This window comes from Balearica regulorum, chromosome 4 (assembly GCF_011004875.1).
Source record: "Balearica regulorum gibbericeps isolate bBalReg1 chromosome 4, bBalReg1.pri, whole genome shotgun sequence".
Lineage (NCBI taxonomy): Eukaryota > Metazoa > Chordata > Aves > Gruiformes > Gruidae > Balearica > Balearica regulorum.
In genome coordinates, this window is record NC_046187.1 from 64,849,805 (window position 1) to 64,865,192 (window position 15,388).

Sequence of the window (15,388 nt, forward strand, 5' to 3'; positions counted from 1 at the left end):
AGAGTCAAAGCAGTAAAAACAAGACCTTTTTAGAATTCGTCAGTAATCAAAGACAAAAGAGTTGTTTTACTGCAATTCATTTTTTGCTAGAGCATATCATCAGCTTCTATACATGCAGAAGGAGAACACTAATACCATAAATGTTCATTTTCAATTTTAAAAATTTAGATGATACAATGCCAAACTACACTTTCTTTTAAAACTACGAATAAACTTCAAAACATAACTAGCACTTTGGAATACAGGAAGGGAAGAGAGACCTTCTCCACACGCATTTCTTTAATTTCAGGTTGCTCTGCTTTTTTTATGAGATCATTTTTTGCCTGTTCCAACTCAGTTATCCTCTCTTTTAATACTGATGCTTTATTAAAATCCTGCAGAGTAATGCATTCTTCCAAAGCTTCTTTTGCTTCAAAAAGTTTCACTTTTATTTCAGCCAACTGAAATATAAAGTAAAAAGAAAATTAATAAAATACCATAACCTTCAACAATACACTACTGACACCGGCCAATAATACAGTACTATATAAAAGTCTTATTAGACAGATATGCTTAAAAATATTTTTCTTGTTAACCAAAATCTGCTTACCTTAATCTCCTGCTTTCTTATTGCAGCAACATCAACAGGCTGGTCGACTGTAACAATTGGCTCACGAACTTCTGATATTATTTCTGCAATCTATTGTTACAAACAGTATATTAGTGCCATTAATTTCAGCTGAGATGCCAGATACTAAGCATTTAACTTTTCAAAATTTATAATACCATCCTTCCGAAAAAGTATTGAACATCTGTGCAGTTTTCCTTAACAGCTAATTCACTGCAAATAAATCCTCAATTTGACAATACATAGTCTAACCATGAAAGTCTAGTGTTTTCTACCATTTAGTTAGGGTAAGCAAGAAAATAGAAGACTGTATATCCATAAGTTAAGCAGTTCCTATGCCAACAGTTCACAGGCACCATCTCCTCTAGGGCTGAACACATGCTTTAAAAAGAATTACTGGTAACGAGAGTAAGGTCATCTGTTACTACTTCAATCAAAATACAACTAAGAACACTATCATTTAAACCACCACATGTAGTATAGGAAGGATGTAAGTAATTTAATTACAAGCCAAATACATGCATAGAACAAGAAGCAGAACTAGGATGAGAGTTTTTCAGTTGGTTAGGGTTTTTCCTTAAAGTCAGACCCATTACACCAATTAAAAAAAAAATAAAGAGATGAAACATGAGGAAAACTAAAGACTGAATGAGACAGGATAGTCTTAATTTGATTTAACTTGTATCAGATCACCTCAGTTTTCCTCTCAAGCTGTACCCAAATCAACAGAATGTACTGAATCAGTGTATTTCACTAGCATAATAGAAATGCACACATTTACTATTACTATTGTACTATAATGCTAAGATTACCATAGTTCTTCCATTGTAATCATGTAACAAACCTATATCCTAGCTTTACCCACTGGAATGAGGTTTTCCAAAAGTGGTGTCTGTCCTTAAGTTCAGGTTCATTTAAAATATTTGAGCAAAACCAAGGGTCCATTTTTCAGAAGTCACATTTACATAATTACGTTGCATATAACAACTGTATTATATAAAATACTTTTCTAATAAGAGCTTTTAGTACCCATCTCAGCTAAAAGGAGGGAAGAGAAATTATCTTCACTTTGAATGTTCTAGACAAAACTGTTTGGATCTAATATGACAAATGATTTTGAAACAGGCTGTCAAAGTGTAATACTTTCCTAACTGGAGGATTATATTTACGACTCCAGCCAAACATTCTAAAGATCTTTAGAAAACCACAGTAGCTATGCTAAAAAAAAAAAAAAAAGGAGAGGGGGAACATAAATGTTTTTCCAAACTAAAAATATTTCAATTCCTGGTATTTCTGTTACAAAGCTTTGTAAAGGCTCTTTGATATACAGGGAAAGCAGAGTCTAGAAAACAATGAGCCTTTAGAATTACTTACAATTTGAATCCTTCTGTCATCATCCTTAACAATACTCAGTAATTTTTCTGCAAGCAGAGGTATAAGGGCTGTTGATGTTGCAGGTAGAATGAGAATCTTTTGTAAAGTAACTAACAGATGCTTTCTGCATTAAAGAGAAAAAAAAAAAATCAAACAATCTGTTTGCTTATTCAAGAAAATGGAAGACATAAGAGTTAATATTTTACCCACTTTTATGTATTGTAGTCTTCATAACACAATAACCCAGAGAAACTTCTCTATAGCTATATTAACTGCTGAATACATTTTCTTACTTAGCTCTGTTGGTTTTTTCCTGATTTTACTTCATTTCTCCTGACTAGAAAATGATTAATTAAGTGTCACTGCTGTCCAGTGAAAGGTCATACTAGCAGAAAACAGTCAATCAATACTGTAGAATGCTTTCATAAAAACTATCTGGCTAGAAACTAAAAAAAAAAAAAAAAAAAAAAAAAAATTAAAAAAATTACAAGTTAAACTGTCCTACAAGTCCAGTATTACATATAATGCATTCCAACTGAGGGTTTGAAATTATTGCTGTGTTTGTACTATCATAACTGCAATTTTTGCTAAAATGCCTTTGATGGTATGAACTTCCAAATTTATTCACTCTTATTACTTCACATCAAAAGGCTTTTCAAATTATAGGAATCACTCAGTTAACACAGTCCAATTCAGCTTGGCATCTGAAACATCTGTAACATTTTAGGCCTTAGCAGAGTGGGCTTAAAAACATAAGAAACACACAGGCTACTTACTACAAGTCATTTGCTAAGAAGTAACCCATTTATCTCCTTTGATTTTTTTAATATACTAAGTTCCAAATGAATAGTCTTGTAACTTCATAATATCAAGAATACGTTATTAAAACAACTAATTTGTTCTCCCCAAACAATGTTGTATCTGCATTAAAACTTGTTTTTCTATAAAAGTAAGCAGGCAGTATTTGGCATGCTTGTGGGAACAATTCCATTAGAGAGACCATGTCTTTTTTTCCAGCTAGCATTAGAACTGTATTTTGTTTGTTTGATGAGGTTATTTTTCCAACAAAGACTCTATGCTTGTCCAGAGGCGTAAGTGCCATAAGCTTAATAACACAGATTTTATATTTAAGTTTACCTTCCTCCCTCTTCCGTGGTGTCCATGCAGCCTAAGATAAGAATCAGTTGCTGGCTTATAAATTCTTTTGTCATCAGGTTTTCAAAACAAGTAAAATCTTCTCTTTGTTCTTCACTAAGAACTGGCATATTTTGAAGGTAACTGAATCCAAACAGAACAGCTATAATTACATTCAGAATCATTGCTGGAAAACACACACACCCCAAAACCAAAAAAAAACCCAAACAAAAAACGCACCCGCACACAAACCCAAAACCCCACCACTTTCCTGTCCTGTGTAAACAAGTGGTTACTTTAGTTACAAACATTAAAAATTAACGTGTGTTCTTCTTTTCATAGATTAATAGCTCGAGTTATTTATGCCTAATAATGTACAGCTTTAAAATAATGCACTTCATTAAAAAACCTTGTTTGAAACACAAAGCAGTAAGAAAGAGAAAATGACAAGTTATGCTTATACATGCGATTTCAGTTCTGCATCTCTGCATAAAGGCAGCATCTTCGGAATAAATGTAAACATGTACCATTTTTTATATATAAACCTAGTATTTTTCTGCATATTTAGGTACTATGTATTTTTCTACATGTTCAGAAATAATAAATTGCCTACAAGGCGAAATACAAGAAAAATCATTAAAGTGTACAGTGAATTTTAAATTCTTTATCTGATCAAGGATGCCATCACAGAAAACCAACAATCTATTGTCAGATACACTCAGCCACATAGTTTGGAAAATGTAATCAGTTTGTTCCGTTTCTTTTTCTATAATCATTGTTCTTTTATAGAAATTTTATCCATCAATGAAAGCATGCATGTTCAGAGAATCTGAAGTGAAACATATCATGTACAAAATTCAATACTGAATATAATGCAATATATAAAATACAAATACTGATATGAGCTGTGAAAAAGATGCTTATCTCTACCACAGCTTTGCAGATACTTTTCAGCAACAGCTCATTAAATTTAGCAAATTTTAAAAATGTCTTCAAAGTTAGGACAAAAACTTTGCATGTAGCTACCATTTAAGAACATCTGAAATTACAACAATGTAAGCAGCTGTTTCTGATCATTCAACAATAACATTACCTGCACCACATAGTAGTGAAATACCTAACTGAAGCTTACAATTCTGCATTTTTTCTTAAGTATCAATGACTTGCAGTTTCTTACTCCTAACTGATACTCGCACAGTGCAACTAAAGGCTTGGATTGTACAACTGCAAATCTTACTTGAAACAACTGGTGACACAGCTCACCAATGAATAGTTTAACAGTTGATACTACAGACAAGTACCAGCAAATCTAATTAATCTTACTCAGCCTCTTCCTGAAGGGGAAGATGATTGAAGGCATTTTGAGTAAGATAAGATGGAAAAAAGAAAGCCTTTTTTGAAGAACAAATGTTTTATGGACTCTTAAATTAATTATGAATGAATAAATTTACACCTACCAGTCTGGATCCACATTTCAAAATTAAGGAAGCACTGATGCTTCGTTTATTAAAAGTTTATGAAACATGTTAGCAAATTTCACACTGAAAAGTAGCAACGATTTCTGTAAGTACCACTACTAAACTACACGACTGAAGTGAGAAAAGAATACGCATATTTTTAATTGGAAACATTATCAAAACAATGCATTTTTCAGCAGATCTGATTTATAATAATTTCAGGAAGCTTCACTCTACATTCCATAAGTACAATACCTCAGTTAAGATTTCTCAGCATTCTCTGTGCTCACAAACATAAATTCTGTTCAAATTTTATGTAAAGACTAAAGTATCCCACTGAGACAAAAAAAATTACCTTTCTTCACTTTGGTAAAAGAGATTGACTTAACAAACCTTTCCCCCCCTCCCTCCCCCACCCGATTAAATGTTCTGTAATTGGCTCATTTAGCAGCTCTGTCACTGCCTTCAAACATAACTTTTTGGGAAGCATGCCTGCCTGAGCAGAGGACAGAGAATGAACTTTCCATTTCAAAAACACTTCTCTTAGGGACAGCAGCCAATTTTACTTTATTTTCACAAATTACAACAAGAGTATTGGCTTGTGTGAGCTCTAAAAAACTATTTCTGCAAGCTCTGCAAACAAACAGGAACCTACACAGTAACGGATGGACAAAGGATAGCTGCATATTACAGAACAATTATTCTATAACCTTAAATGGCAAAGAATTATATGCTATTGATCTAGCAGTCCATCTTGCTGATAATTCATGATAAAGGACATTCCAAAATTTGTTTTCAAGTTATAAATTTGCTTTTTACAGTTTGTTTTTTTTTTTTAAAGAAGTAAATCCTGTTAAAAATCTTTTTTAAAAAAGTGTTTTTTTAAAAAAAAATTCACTGATCAAGCATAACTTTGGCTTTGGAGAAAACCTGAATAGTTGAATAAAAGAAATATTCTCTACTTTAAAAAAAATAATCTATTTTAGTGGTAAGAGATTTATTTTTAAATAAAATGTACCTTAATAAATAATCTGCATATATAGCTGGTTCTGGCAACATCTGTTCTAGTAAATCTTCACCTTCTTCACCTTTTGATTTTAGATATTCACAAAGACATCTCCAATATAACACATTCTCTGCTGTTAAGTCTTCCAGTGGAATCAGTTTTCTAAACAAAAAATAATTCAATAATTACAGAGATAAGTAGAATAAGGTCAAAGACAACAAATGTATAGAAATAGATTATTTCCTAAAATGAAAATAAAATTCTGTCAAAGGTATTCCCCATAGAAATACTTAAAGACTGACAAAAATAACTTTCTCTTTCTTAAGCAAGAACACAGAGCCTCTCACTATATTGCACTTTTCAGTATTTTAAATCAAGGCTGTTCAAGTCAGTTTGCAGAAAAATTCTGCTCAACCCTTCAAGACCTCATAAAGCAACCACCCAAGTACTGTATGAAACATTGTTATCACTGTACAAGTCCAGAAAACTGAACTCCATTAATCTGCAGAAATGCAATGACTGCATTAAATTATTTTTCAGCTTCTGTTTATGAGTTGTTTCTTCTGTTCTTAATACAAGACCTTCACACAGTACTCAAGTAGCAATTGTAGTATGTCAAATGCAAAAAGTAACAGAACTGCTTCTCAGCATTCTATAAGCTTATCCCCAATTACCAGCCATAGGACCCCACTCCTTTCTATAGTCTTTCCCACGCTAAGTATGGCATATAATCTTTGTTTTCAGAAGCAGAACCTTAAGTTGTCTCAAAACAGAAAAGACAGGGTATCACTGTCAGTAGTACTTCTCACTCCCTCGAATCCCATTTTACTTGCAAACTATCAATAACAATTCTGTTTTTCTTTTAGGTCACACACACACAAAGAAAACAACAAAAACCCCAGCAACATGTAGATTAAAACTGACCATTTGATGGCTTCCCACTAATCTGACAAGTCTTTACTTAAAAGTAAATTTTATTGTGAGCTGTACTGACAGTACAGGAAATTAGACTCTAAGTTGTTACTCATAGAAAAGCTTGTTTAGTTGATTAATTTACTCCCTTCTCTTAAATTCTAAGAGTTTGATTTTGAGGTGTTCAGTAAACAAGAAGTCAAAGACATTTTTCATTTCTTCCTCTTGCTTACCTGGCACAATCGTTTTCAGCTGGCAAACACAAATCTTTTAAAGAAGAAAAAAAGCATATCCAAAACACTTAAGTACACAAACACCAGAGAGACATCATGGCTTACACCACAATACCAGTCTTATCACAGGTAATAGTTACTCTGCTCCTCATTTAGATATAAACTTTAATATTCTTATACAAAATATTCATCTTTTGGAAATGCAAACTGATTTGCATACCTGCTGTCAAGGTTTTTACAGTTCTGAACAGTGTCATGAAGTGGAGACAATGAAAACATAGCATTTAGTACTGGGATGGCCACTTCTGGGCAGTTTTCCACATCCAGTCGATGAAGTAATTCTAAAACATCCCCTTCAGTCAATCGTAACCAGGCTTGAAGCAGCTTCTTCTTCATTACCTCCTTGACAGCATCTAATACAGGATTTAAATGGTTTAAAACATTAAAGGTCAAAAAATACCAAGTTTTTTACATACTTTCACAAATCATTTTTCTAGAGAAAGCTTTTTGGAAAGAAGTTATTATATAGTTGAACATAATATTATCTTAAAAAAAAAAAAAAGAAAGAAAGAAAAAACCAACAGTTAAACAAGAATTACCTATGGAACACTACTACATTTTTGAGGCAAAATATTTTCTTCCTCCCCTACAGGGAATAAAAAAAACTTCAAACAACTCCATCCGAAACCCATTACATGTAAAGACAGAACTTCAACACAGAAAATCTACAATGAACTCTTGTGGAGCAAGGAAATATTCTGGGGAAGCACTGTTATATACTTGCTCTGTTTCAGACATTTAGAAATTGGCCACTTTTGGAGGCAGAATACTACTGTACAGACCTTTAGTCCGAACACAAGAATTCTGTGTGGCTGTTAATTCAATTATTCAACTGGATTATGAAATTTACATAAAGATACTTTAAGTCCCTGCTCCCCATTGCCGCAATGAACAAATGGTTTCTGGATCAGTAGAGTACTATTTAATCAAGAAAAAAGTACTGATGGGAACATGTAGACTATGTACATCATTAATACATGCACATAGATTTAAGCAGGGAAGTAGAAAGGCTAATAGTTTGGTGGAAATAAAAACATACTAACTAGAGAGTGATACAAGAATGCTCTTAGGACCTTTTAGAAAACAATAACCAATATAATGGAAACAATAAAGTCCACACACACTAACAACATTCATCTTTCCTCTCATATGTAACTTACAATAATAAAAACTGCACTTAAATATAGTCAAGAGTTCAAAAAGAGCTGTAAAAATGTCTTGAAAGAGCTAAATTAAGGTCCTAAGAATGAGAAACCTCTCCAAAAAGGTGAAAAGTGCATACTAGTAGAATGTAGTAGAATGAAAGAGAATGACAGTGGAGAATTGACAGCTGAATGCACCCTGAAAAGTAGAACTAAGCAGAATCTGGATTGTGTCTTCCAGGTCTTAATTATAAAACCTTGTTCTGAAGCCGATATGAAAAAACATCCAAAATTCCAACCTAGCAACCTTGAACGAGCAGGTTGTTCTCTTGTTAGCTTGAGAGTTACTCAGATAAGCAAATTTAATAAAGATACAGATATTCAAGGTTATAGAATTTGCAGATGAAAATGAGGGAATATTGGTGGATGTATATATAAATACAGCCAATTTGGAATATAAACCTCTTTTGCCTAGCAAAGAGCACATGATATCAATCATATTAGTGAGGCTACATACCCTGGCAGATATTCTCCCTTTCTCCCTTGTGATTCTAGGTGTCAAGAAAAAGAGCAAGTCCTCAATAGCTGGGATGAAGAATCATCCTAAGGAAGAGATAGACACCAACAGAGAAAGTATCTGCTCTGGATCACAAAAGAAGGCAGTTCTTTGTGTTGTCAATGTCACTGAAATATAAGCCATGTAGAAAGGCTGTACCTTCTCAGTAAGGGAACACAACAAATGCTTGTTCCTGACAAATGAAGGATCACAGGAAAAAAAAAAACAGTGAAGGTAGCTTCCCCCTCCATTTTGAAAGATTACTAAAACAGAAACACATTCACCCTAAGACAAGAGGGTTATCTGCCAAGAACAAGTATTATTGGGGCAGGGTAGGGATGGCAGGCAGCTGGTTAGGTCAAACAGCAAACTAGTAAACTGATAATAAATAGTAATTCAGAACACAGGTTTTTCAGTGCTGGACTTTTCTTAAAGTCTGATAAACTTCATTAGACTACTATAGATCAAATCAGGGTCGGTGGGGGAAAAATGCTAATTAACATTTATTAAAAAGAAGTCCTTCTTCTGTACAAGTGTAGTTCTATAGAGCATAAGAAAGCACTCAGCTAATCCTCTCTTCCTTTGCTGTCAAGAACATACTAACATGATTTCCAACTAACCAAAAAGAAAGGTAGATCCAAAAAAATGACATGCATACATGACAGACCTTTAAGAGCTCCAGTTACCAATGAACACAGTACTTTTGTCTTGTTCTCTAAGTGAATATCCACATAGGTCATATTCTCACAGTTCACAAGCAGCGCATCACTAAGCAAGGAAAATTCTCAGACTAAAATTCAACAGGGCTTAGTACAGGTTTTCCAGACAAAGTATGTGGGTAACACAATAGCACCTAATAAAATTGGCAGCTATTATGAAACTCATGTATATAATTGCTGTTGGGGGGGGGGGGGGGGAAGCTGTATTCTATGTAGGCAGGCCAAAATTGTCTCACTCAGATGCATGTGACCTTCTGATCTTTTGGCAACAACATCACACACAATTATGGGTACATTCTGAATGGATCTTTATATAAAAATGATGCAGTACAGAAAACATCAAAAAGATTAAAGCTGCTTCATAATGAAATGAATGAGGGTCAATCAAAAATTCATTAAAAAAATTCAAGCTAGTTAAAGGGAGAGAAATTTTCTCAGCTGATTAGTTTTTCAAACACACACAGGAAACATTTTCAAACAATTATCAAATCAATATTAATGTTTGCATTTCAATTCTTTAATATATTTATTAGCTACAAAAATATCTGTAATGAAATATTTTTCAAAATACACTGAATTAATTACATTTTTCTACTTCTGTGTTTAATTACATTGTTGGTTTTTAATTTTAATAGCATCTGGTCCTATTTTAAAGCCCAGTCGCTTTCAAGTTTCTTGAAAGTGCAATCCTTTTCTGGTTTGTCCCTTATAAGGGGACTGGAAAACCAAAGCAGCAAGCAGAATTTCTTCTGCTTAAACATTTCCTGGTACCTCATGACTCCCTTTGAGCTCATTATTATTATTGTCATCACAGTTTCCACATAAGTCATCCCCAAAACATCAGAAAGTATTCTTAGACATTTGTATTAAGATGTTGAGAAATATGATAGCTTACCAGATCTGTCATTAAGTCCTTGTTGCAACAATTTCACTCTTTGTGCTATTGACAGAGCTTTCATGTGAACTTTTTCTGCCAAAACCTTAAAAAAAAAATTAAGACTTTAAAATACATTTATATAAATGATAACAACAGTATTTATTAACTACCTGTGGGTTTAAACTCTCAGTTTTATCAATCCATAGAAACCATAAGTCAATAAAAGCCTCTAATACCTATACCATCAGCATTGTACCAATACATTAACAAGTAGATTACTGTGCATGGAAGAAAATGTAAACCAAAAATAAAGTAAGAATAAAGTTAACAAATAGCTTAAAAGTTTGGCAGCTCCACTTGAATGCAACACCTGGATACAAAAACTGTTCTCTCTTTAAAGCTCCAAGATCAATGAACACCTGCAATGAAATGACTAAAGTATGTACTTTTCCTAAAGCCTACTAACACAGAGATTCAGTTAAAAAACCTATAACTTAATCTAAGTTAAGAAAGAAGATGGTTCTGTGTGAAAAAACTGAGTACTATGAGGACCTTGCCTAAGATGCTTGCAAAAGAAATATACGTGCTAGCATACCTTCTTGCCCTTAGCCCTACATGTAAACCATAAGTAATGGTTAATAATTCTAAAAACTGGAATACCAAAAAACGCCTTTTTTTTTTTTTTTACACTAGTATTGCTATGATCTTAACTTTATTGTATGTATTATCTAATAACAGAGAAGAAAAATTGCTTCACAAACATCACAAAATGCACAGATAGAAAACAAAAGACTCTATACATCATCTATACTTTCACTGTCTGATCCCGAAAAGTCAAGTTCTACCACAAAAGTAATTTTTATCAAGCAAGTTCAGGGGTTTTAACTTGAAAACGTGTATTAAATCACTCCCCCTCAAAATTCTGGTAAGTGAAAATAAATTATTTAACCATTCTTAGTGTTTAACCAATGAAATATAATAAAAGATTTAAAGCCTTTTTCCTAAATCAGTCTTTGAAATTAATATTAATTGATCCAATTTACCTCATATGCTAGCTTCCTGACAGCTTCCTTTATATCCATAGTGCGGCCTACAATTTTTGGCAAAGTCCTTGCTGATGGAGCAATACATGACAGCACTGCACGCCTCACTTCTGAATTTGAATCATTTTCAAGCAATGTGTTGTAAACTGAAAGTAAAATAGTCATAATAATGTTTTCATAACAGTTTGAAACATTATAGAAAAAACAGACAGACAATGCTCAAAAAAACCCCCAAAAAAACAAAACCAGCAGCTGTTATTAAAACCCTTCCTCTGCCCCTGTATAGCTCATACAAATATAAGGAACAGCTTAGGGTCACAAACCCAAGATTTTATGGCAATTACATGCTGAGCTATGATCCCAAAAGAAATACAACTATGAAAATAATATTTGCAATCATAAGTAGGATCTTCAGTTAATAACTCTAAAAATTGCTACTCTAGAACCCACCTATAAATAACCACGTTGTCATTTACTGGACAAAAAAAATAAAAATAAAAAATAAAATGCTTCCAAATGTTGGGCCCTTAAGACCTCTATTCACTGGCTATACATCTTCATTACCTTTGAGGCAGATCCTCGAATTTTCTTATAAATGAAAAACTGCAATCTCCATTAAGCCAACCAAAAATCAAATAGCAAATCTCTCATGTAATGCTTGTTGTTATATTCTTGACCCTTCCTCAAATTTAAAAGCAACAACAAAAATAATTTAACCAGAGAATACTTGAGTTCACCTTCTTGCTCTATAAGACAATGATTGACTATGACATTTACGTGCTCCTAAATAAGCAACTTATAAACACTCAGAAAATATAATTTCAAAGAAGGTGCCTTAACAACAAAGAAAATCCAACTAACTTACTCTCTTCACAGAAGACAGTACGTAAAGTTTAATTAGGGCACAATTCACACAACAGCAGCTGTGCTAGTGCAAACCTAGAGACCGTCTACCTTGAGGCAATGGAAGTAGAGGCTGAGGCCAAGAATCATACCATACACAAAGAAACCCACAAAGCACACAAAAACAGCATCGAGAAACCTGGGTTCTTGAGGTGCTCATCTCTTAGAGAAGGTGATCCATGAACAAGATGAGATTCACACACACAAAAAAAAACCCCATAGGTCAACAATGTCAGTAACAAGTTTGCCTCTCATGGAGCAGACAGCCATGATTTGAGGCAAAATAAGTTTTTCTATCATAATTTCTACTCCTCTAAGTGTTTTTTTTAGTGTAGAAGTTCAATTAATAATACAAAAGGGTCCTTGGAGGGTAAGAACTGAGCAAGCACATATATTCTTTACCAAAATGGTTGTCAAGCACTGGAAGAGGCTGCCCGGGGAAATGGTTGTCACCATCCCTGAAGGTGTTTAAAAGACATGTAGATGTGGTGCTTCGGGACATGGTTTAGTGGTGCACTTGGCAGTGCTAGGTTAACAGTTGGACTTGATGATCTGAAAGAATCGTTTTGGTTGGAAAAAACCTATGATATCTCCACTTCGCAACACACCATTATTCTCATCATCCTTCAGTTGTTTTTTCCCCTTGAACATACACAACTCTTGCATCTACAACCTCCTCTGGCAAGGAACTCCACAGTTTACAAATAATTACAAGAATAACCTCTAATATTTGTTAACTCAGTGCTTAAAAATGTTTTAAAGTAATGTAAATCAACATATGTTGTTCTTAAAAGAAAAAACCCAGTACTACTTACTATTAACAACAGGACAGTCTTCATCCTTGGGATCTTGAAGTCTTGACAGGGCCAAGACAGCTTGAATTCTCACATTTGAAAATTTATCTTTAAGTCTAATCAGCATAGCTTCATTAATTTTATCAAATAAATCATCATCAATCTGGGCATTCTCTGGCATATTTCCCAAAATCTTATTAACAAGCTGGCATGTTCGAAACCTAACTGCATGGCTGTTTGCATTGTGAGACTTAGGGAAAGAAAAAACAAAAGTACTCTTACAATCACACATTCCTCATTTTCAACATACAGCTATTAATATGCACATATAAGTAGTTAATATTCTATACAGTACATGAAATATGCACTTCTGTATTTCAAAAGCTTTTCCTATTTAAGTTTATTTTTAATAAGATTAAATAGTCACAGAACTAGAAAACAATTATGGCCCATCACTTACAGCACTTTACATAATTAGCAGTCTTTACAAAGGAAGAAACATGCTTACCACTCAATGGTACATGAGCTAACTTACCCCTTTGTCTCCATAAAACATTAGAAGGGTTAAAAAAAAAGATATTAACAATGATGACTAGTGATCTTGGTGTGACCAATAATTTTTCTGTGTCAAAACACTAGTTTAAGATAATGTAATTCTACTTGTGTTTTCATGATATTGGAACTGTCAATCTTCTTTCTATAAAACACTTGCAATAAGCAGAAGTGAATAATACATATGCCAACCATACTTGTATGAAAGATCTTTTAACATTTTTACTTATCAAAGAAACAGTATAAATTCATTTCCACGCTTCCAGAATTTCACACTTATAAACGCACCTATAATAAAGCCTATAACAGCACATCTGACAGCCAAGTAAGAAAACAACTCGTATTTTCTCACAGGCCTAACTTTTGAAATCCAGTTGTTGGGGGCACGGCAGTGTTACTCGTGAAGCACTAGCTTTGCCTTGCTTTCATTTTTTAAATTCTAGTTCGTAGGTATCATCTTGAGTGCCAGCAAGTTTTCCCCAATGCAAGTTTCCATTTATATTAAAGATTTAATAATAAGTGTTACTGTACCTCAAGCAGAAAGTTAAACACATAATTCAGAAGCAAATTATCTTCTTCTCCCTGCTCGCTACCATCCTCTTTCTCCATTTGATAAAATGAAGTAACAAATTTAGCCACAAAATTGATCACTTGTTCCACTGCTGGTTCCCGTCTGTAGATTATCATAGCATACTTAAGGAAATGAATAAATTTTTCATGAAAATCTTCCTTATCTTCCAACTGAAAAAAAAAAGTAAAAATCAAACCACAACAGAAGCTAACTACCTGGTTCAGCTTTCAAAAGCAGTACCATAGAAAAATAAAACAAAGGGGTTTATAACTGACAACTTCCACTTAAATTTGAAAGCACTAAAGCCAGCAGTTTGGGCACACCCGCTGTTGCACACTCTTCACTGGACATTTCATTTTAACTCCACAGCAGGCATCTGTCTGGACCGCTGGGCTCCATTCTGGAGTTTACATTTACCTGCTAACAGGGCAATCGACACCCTCACCATTATTATCCTGTGTCACACCTACTTCTCGGGTATCCAAACACCTCCCAGCAACATCATTAATACCTGCCGTGGGCCAGTATTACACCCACGTTCGCCGGAGAAAACAGCGTATAACAGAGTACAGCTTTCTTTTTTGCCGTTTTTTTTTTTTTAATTTAAAGTCGCAAGGCTCTTCTTAAGTCATGACCTCACCAGGTTTTTTTAGGGGAAACAAGGCCGAAGAGGCCCCCTGAACGAAAGGCAGAGCAGACCGTGAGCGCCCTCATTTTCCCCTCAGCTCCTCCCAGCCCCGGCACGCCCCGAGGGCGGGCATACCGGATTATAGATGCTCTTCCATACCTGATTATAGGTGCTCTTCAAAGCCACTACAAGTTTCGCCTGGTTCTGGTGAGGCTTCTGGGCCAGCTGAAAGGCTTCTTTGACTTGCAGAAGTTTCTTTTTTGCTCCCATGGCTGCAGAGAAAAGTCACGTCGCGACTCTCCCGCTCCGCACTCCCGTAGCGCAGAGCCGCCGGGGGAAGGCGGAGAGCTGTTGCGGCCGCACCGGGCCCTACAGCAGCAAGGCCGCTTCCAAGTGGCAAAGAGCAAGGAGCGCCCACCGCAAGCGGACCGAGGCTCCCGCCCGACAGCCAAGCCAAGCCAAGCCGCTCCTCGCCTCCTGCTCCAGCCGCGGGGCCGCCCACAAACCAGGCGCCGCGCGCACACCAGCAACGGCCGCAGCGCCCGCACCCCCAGCTTCAAATTCGGCGCGAGTAATACTCCCGGTCTCGCGAGAAACCCGGGGGGGCGGGGGTGCGCGTGCTCGTCCCCGCGCGCTGGAGGCGGGGCGGGGGTTGGGCCGTGTCGCGCTGCTGACAGGGCGAGCAATGGCGGGCGGAGCGGCCGTTAGCTGGGGAGCGCGCGGAAAGCGCCGCGCCGCCATCTTCCTCCGGGGCGGGCTGGGAGGGAGAGGGGAGCGCCTGGGGCTGCGGCCGCTGTGCCTCCGCCTCTGGGGGCGCGCT

The 15,388-nt window shown here is 35.5% G+C and overlaps 1 protein-coding gene across 1 annotated transcript in view; it reads right to left on the minus strand.

The window, feature by feature from the left end:
- The window catches only part of NCAPG (non-SMC condensin I complex subunit G), a 30,588-nt gene extending 15,453 nt beyond the window's left edge, over window positions 1-15,135 (minus strand). Inside the window, exons 1-11 of the mRNA XM_010313509.2 lie at window positions 14,728-15,135; window positions 13,901-14,110; window positions 12,839-13,067; window positions 11,121-11,266; window positions 10,096-10,180; window positions 6,944-7,136; window positions 5,591-5,740; window positions 3,119-3,259; window positions 1,982-2,105; window positions 590-679; window positions 261-440 (exon numbers count right to left, since the gene is read on the minus strand). Of these exons, the coding sequence (XP_010311811.1) occupies window positions 261-440; window positions 590-679; window positions 1,982-2,105; window positions 3,119-3,259; window positions 5,591-5,740; window positions 6,944-7,136; window positions 10,096-10,180; window positions 11,121-11,266; window positions 12,839-13,067; window positions 13,901-14,110; window positions 14,728-14,838 (1,659 nt within the window). The 5' untranslated portion in view covers window positions 14,839-15,135. The remainder of the gene's footprint in view (window positions 1-260; window positions 441-589; window positions 680-1,981; window positions 2,106-3,118; window positions 3,260-5,590; window positions 5,741-6,943; window positions 7,137-10,095; window positions 10,181-11,120; window positions 11,267-12,838; window positions 13,068-13,900; window positions 14,111-14,727) is intronic.
- Window positions 15,136-15,388: the final 253 nt, after the last annotated feature.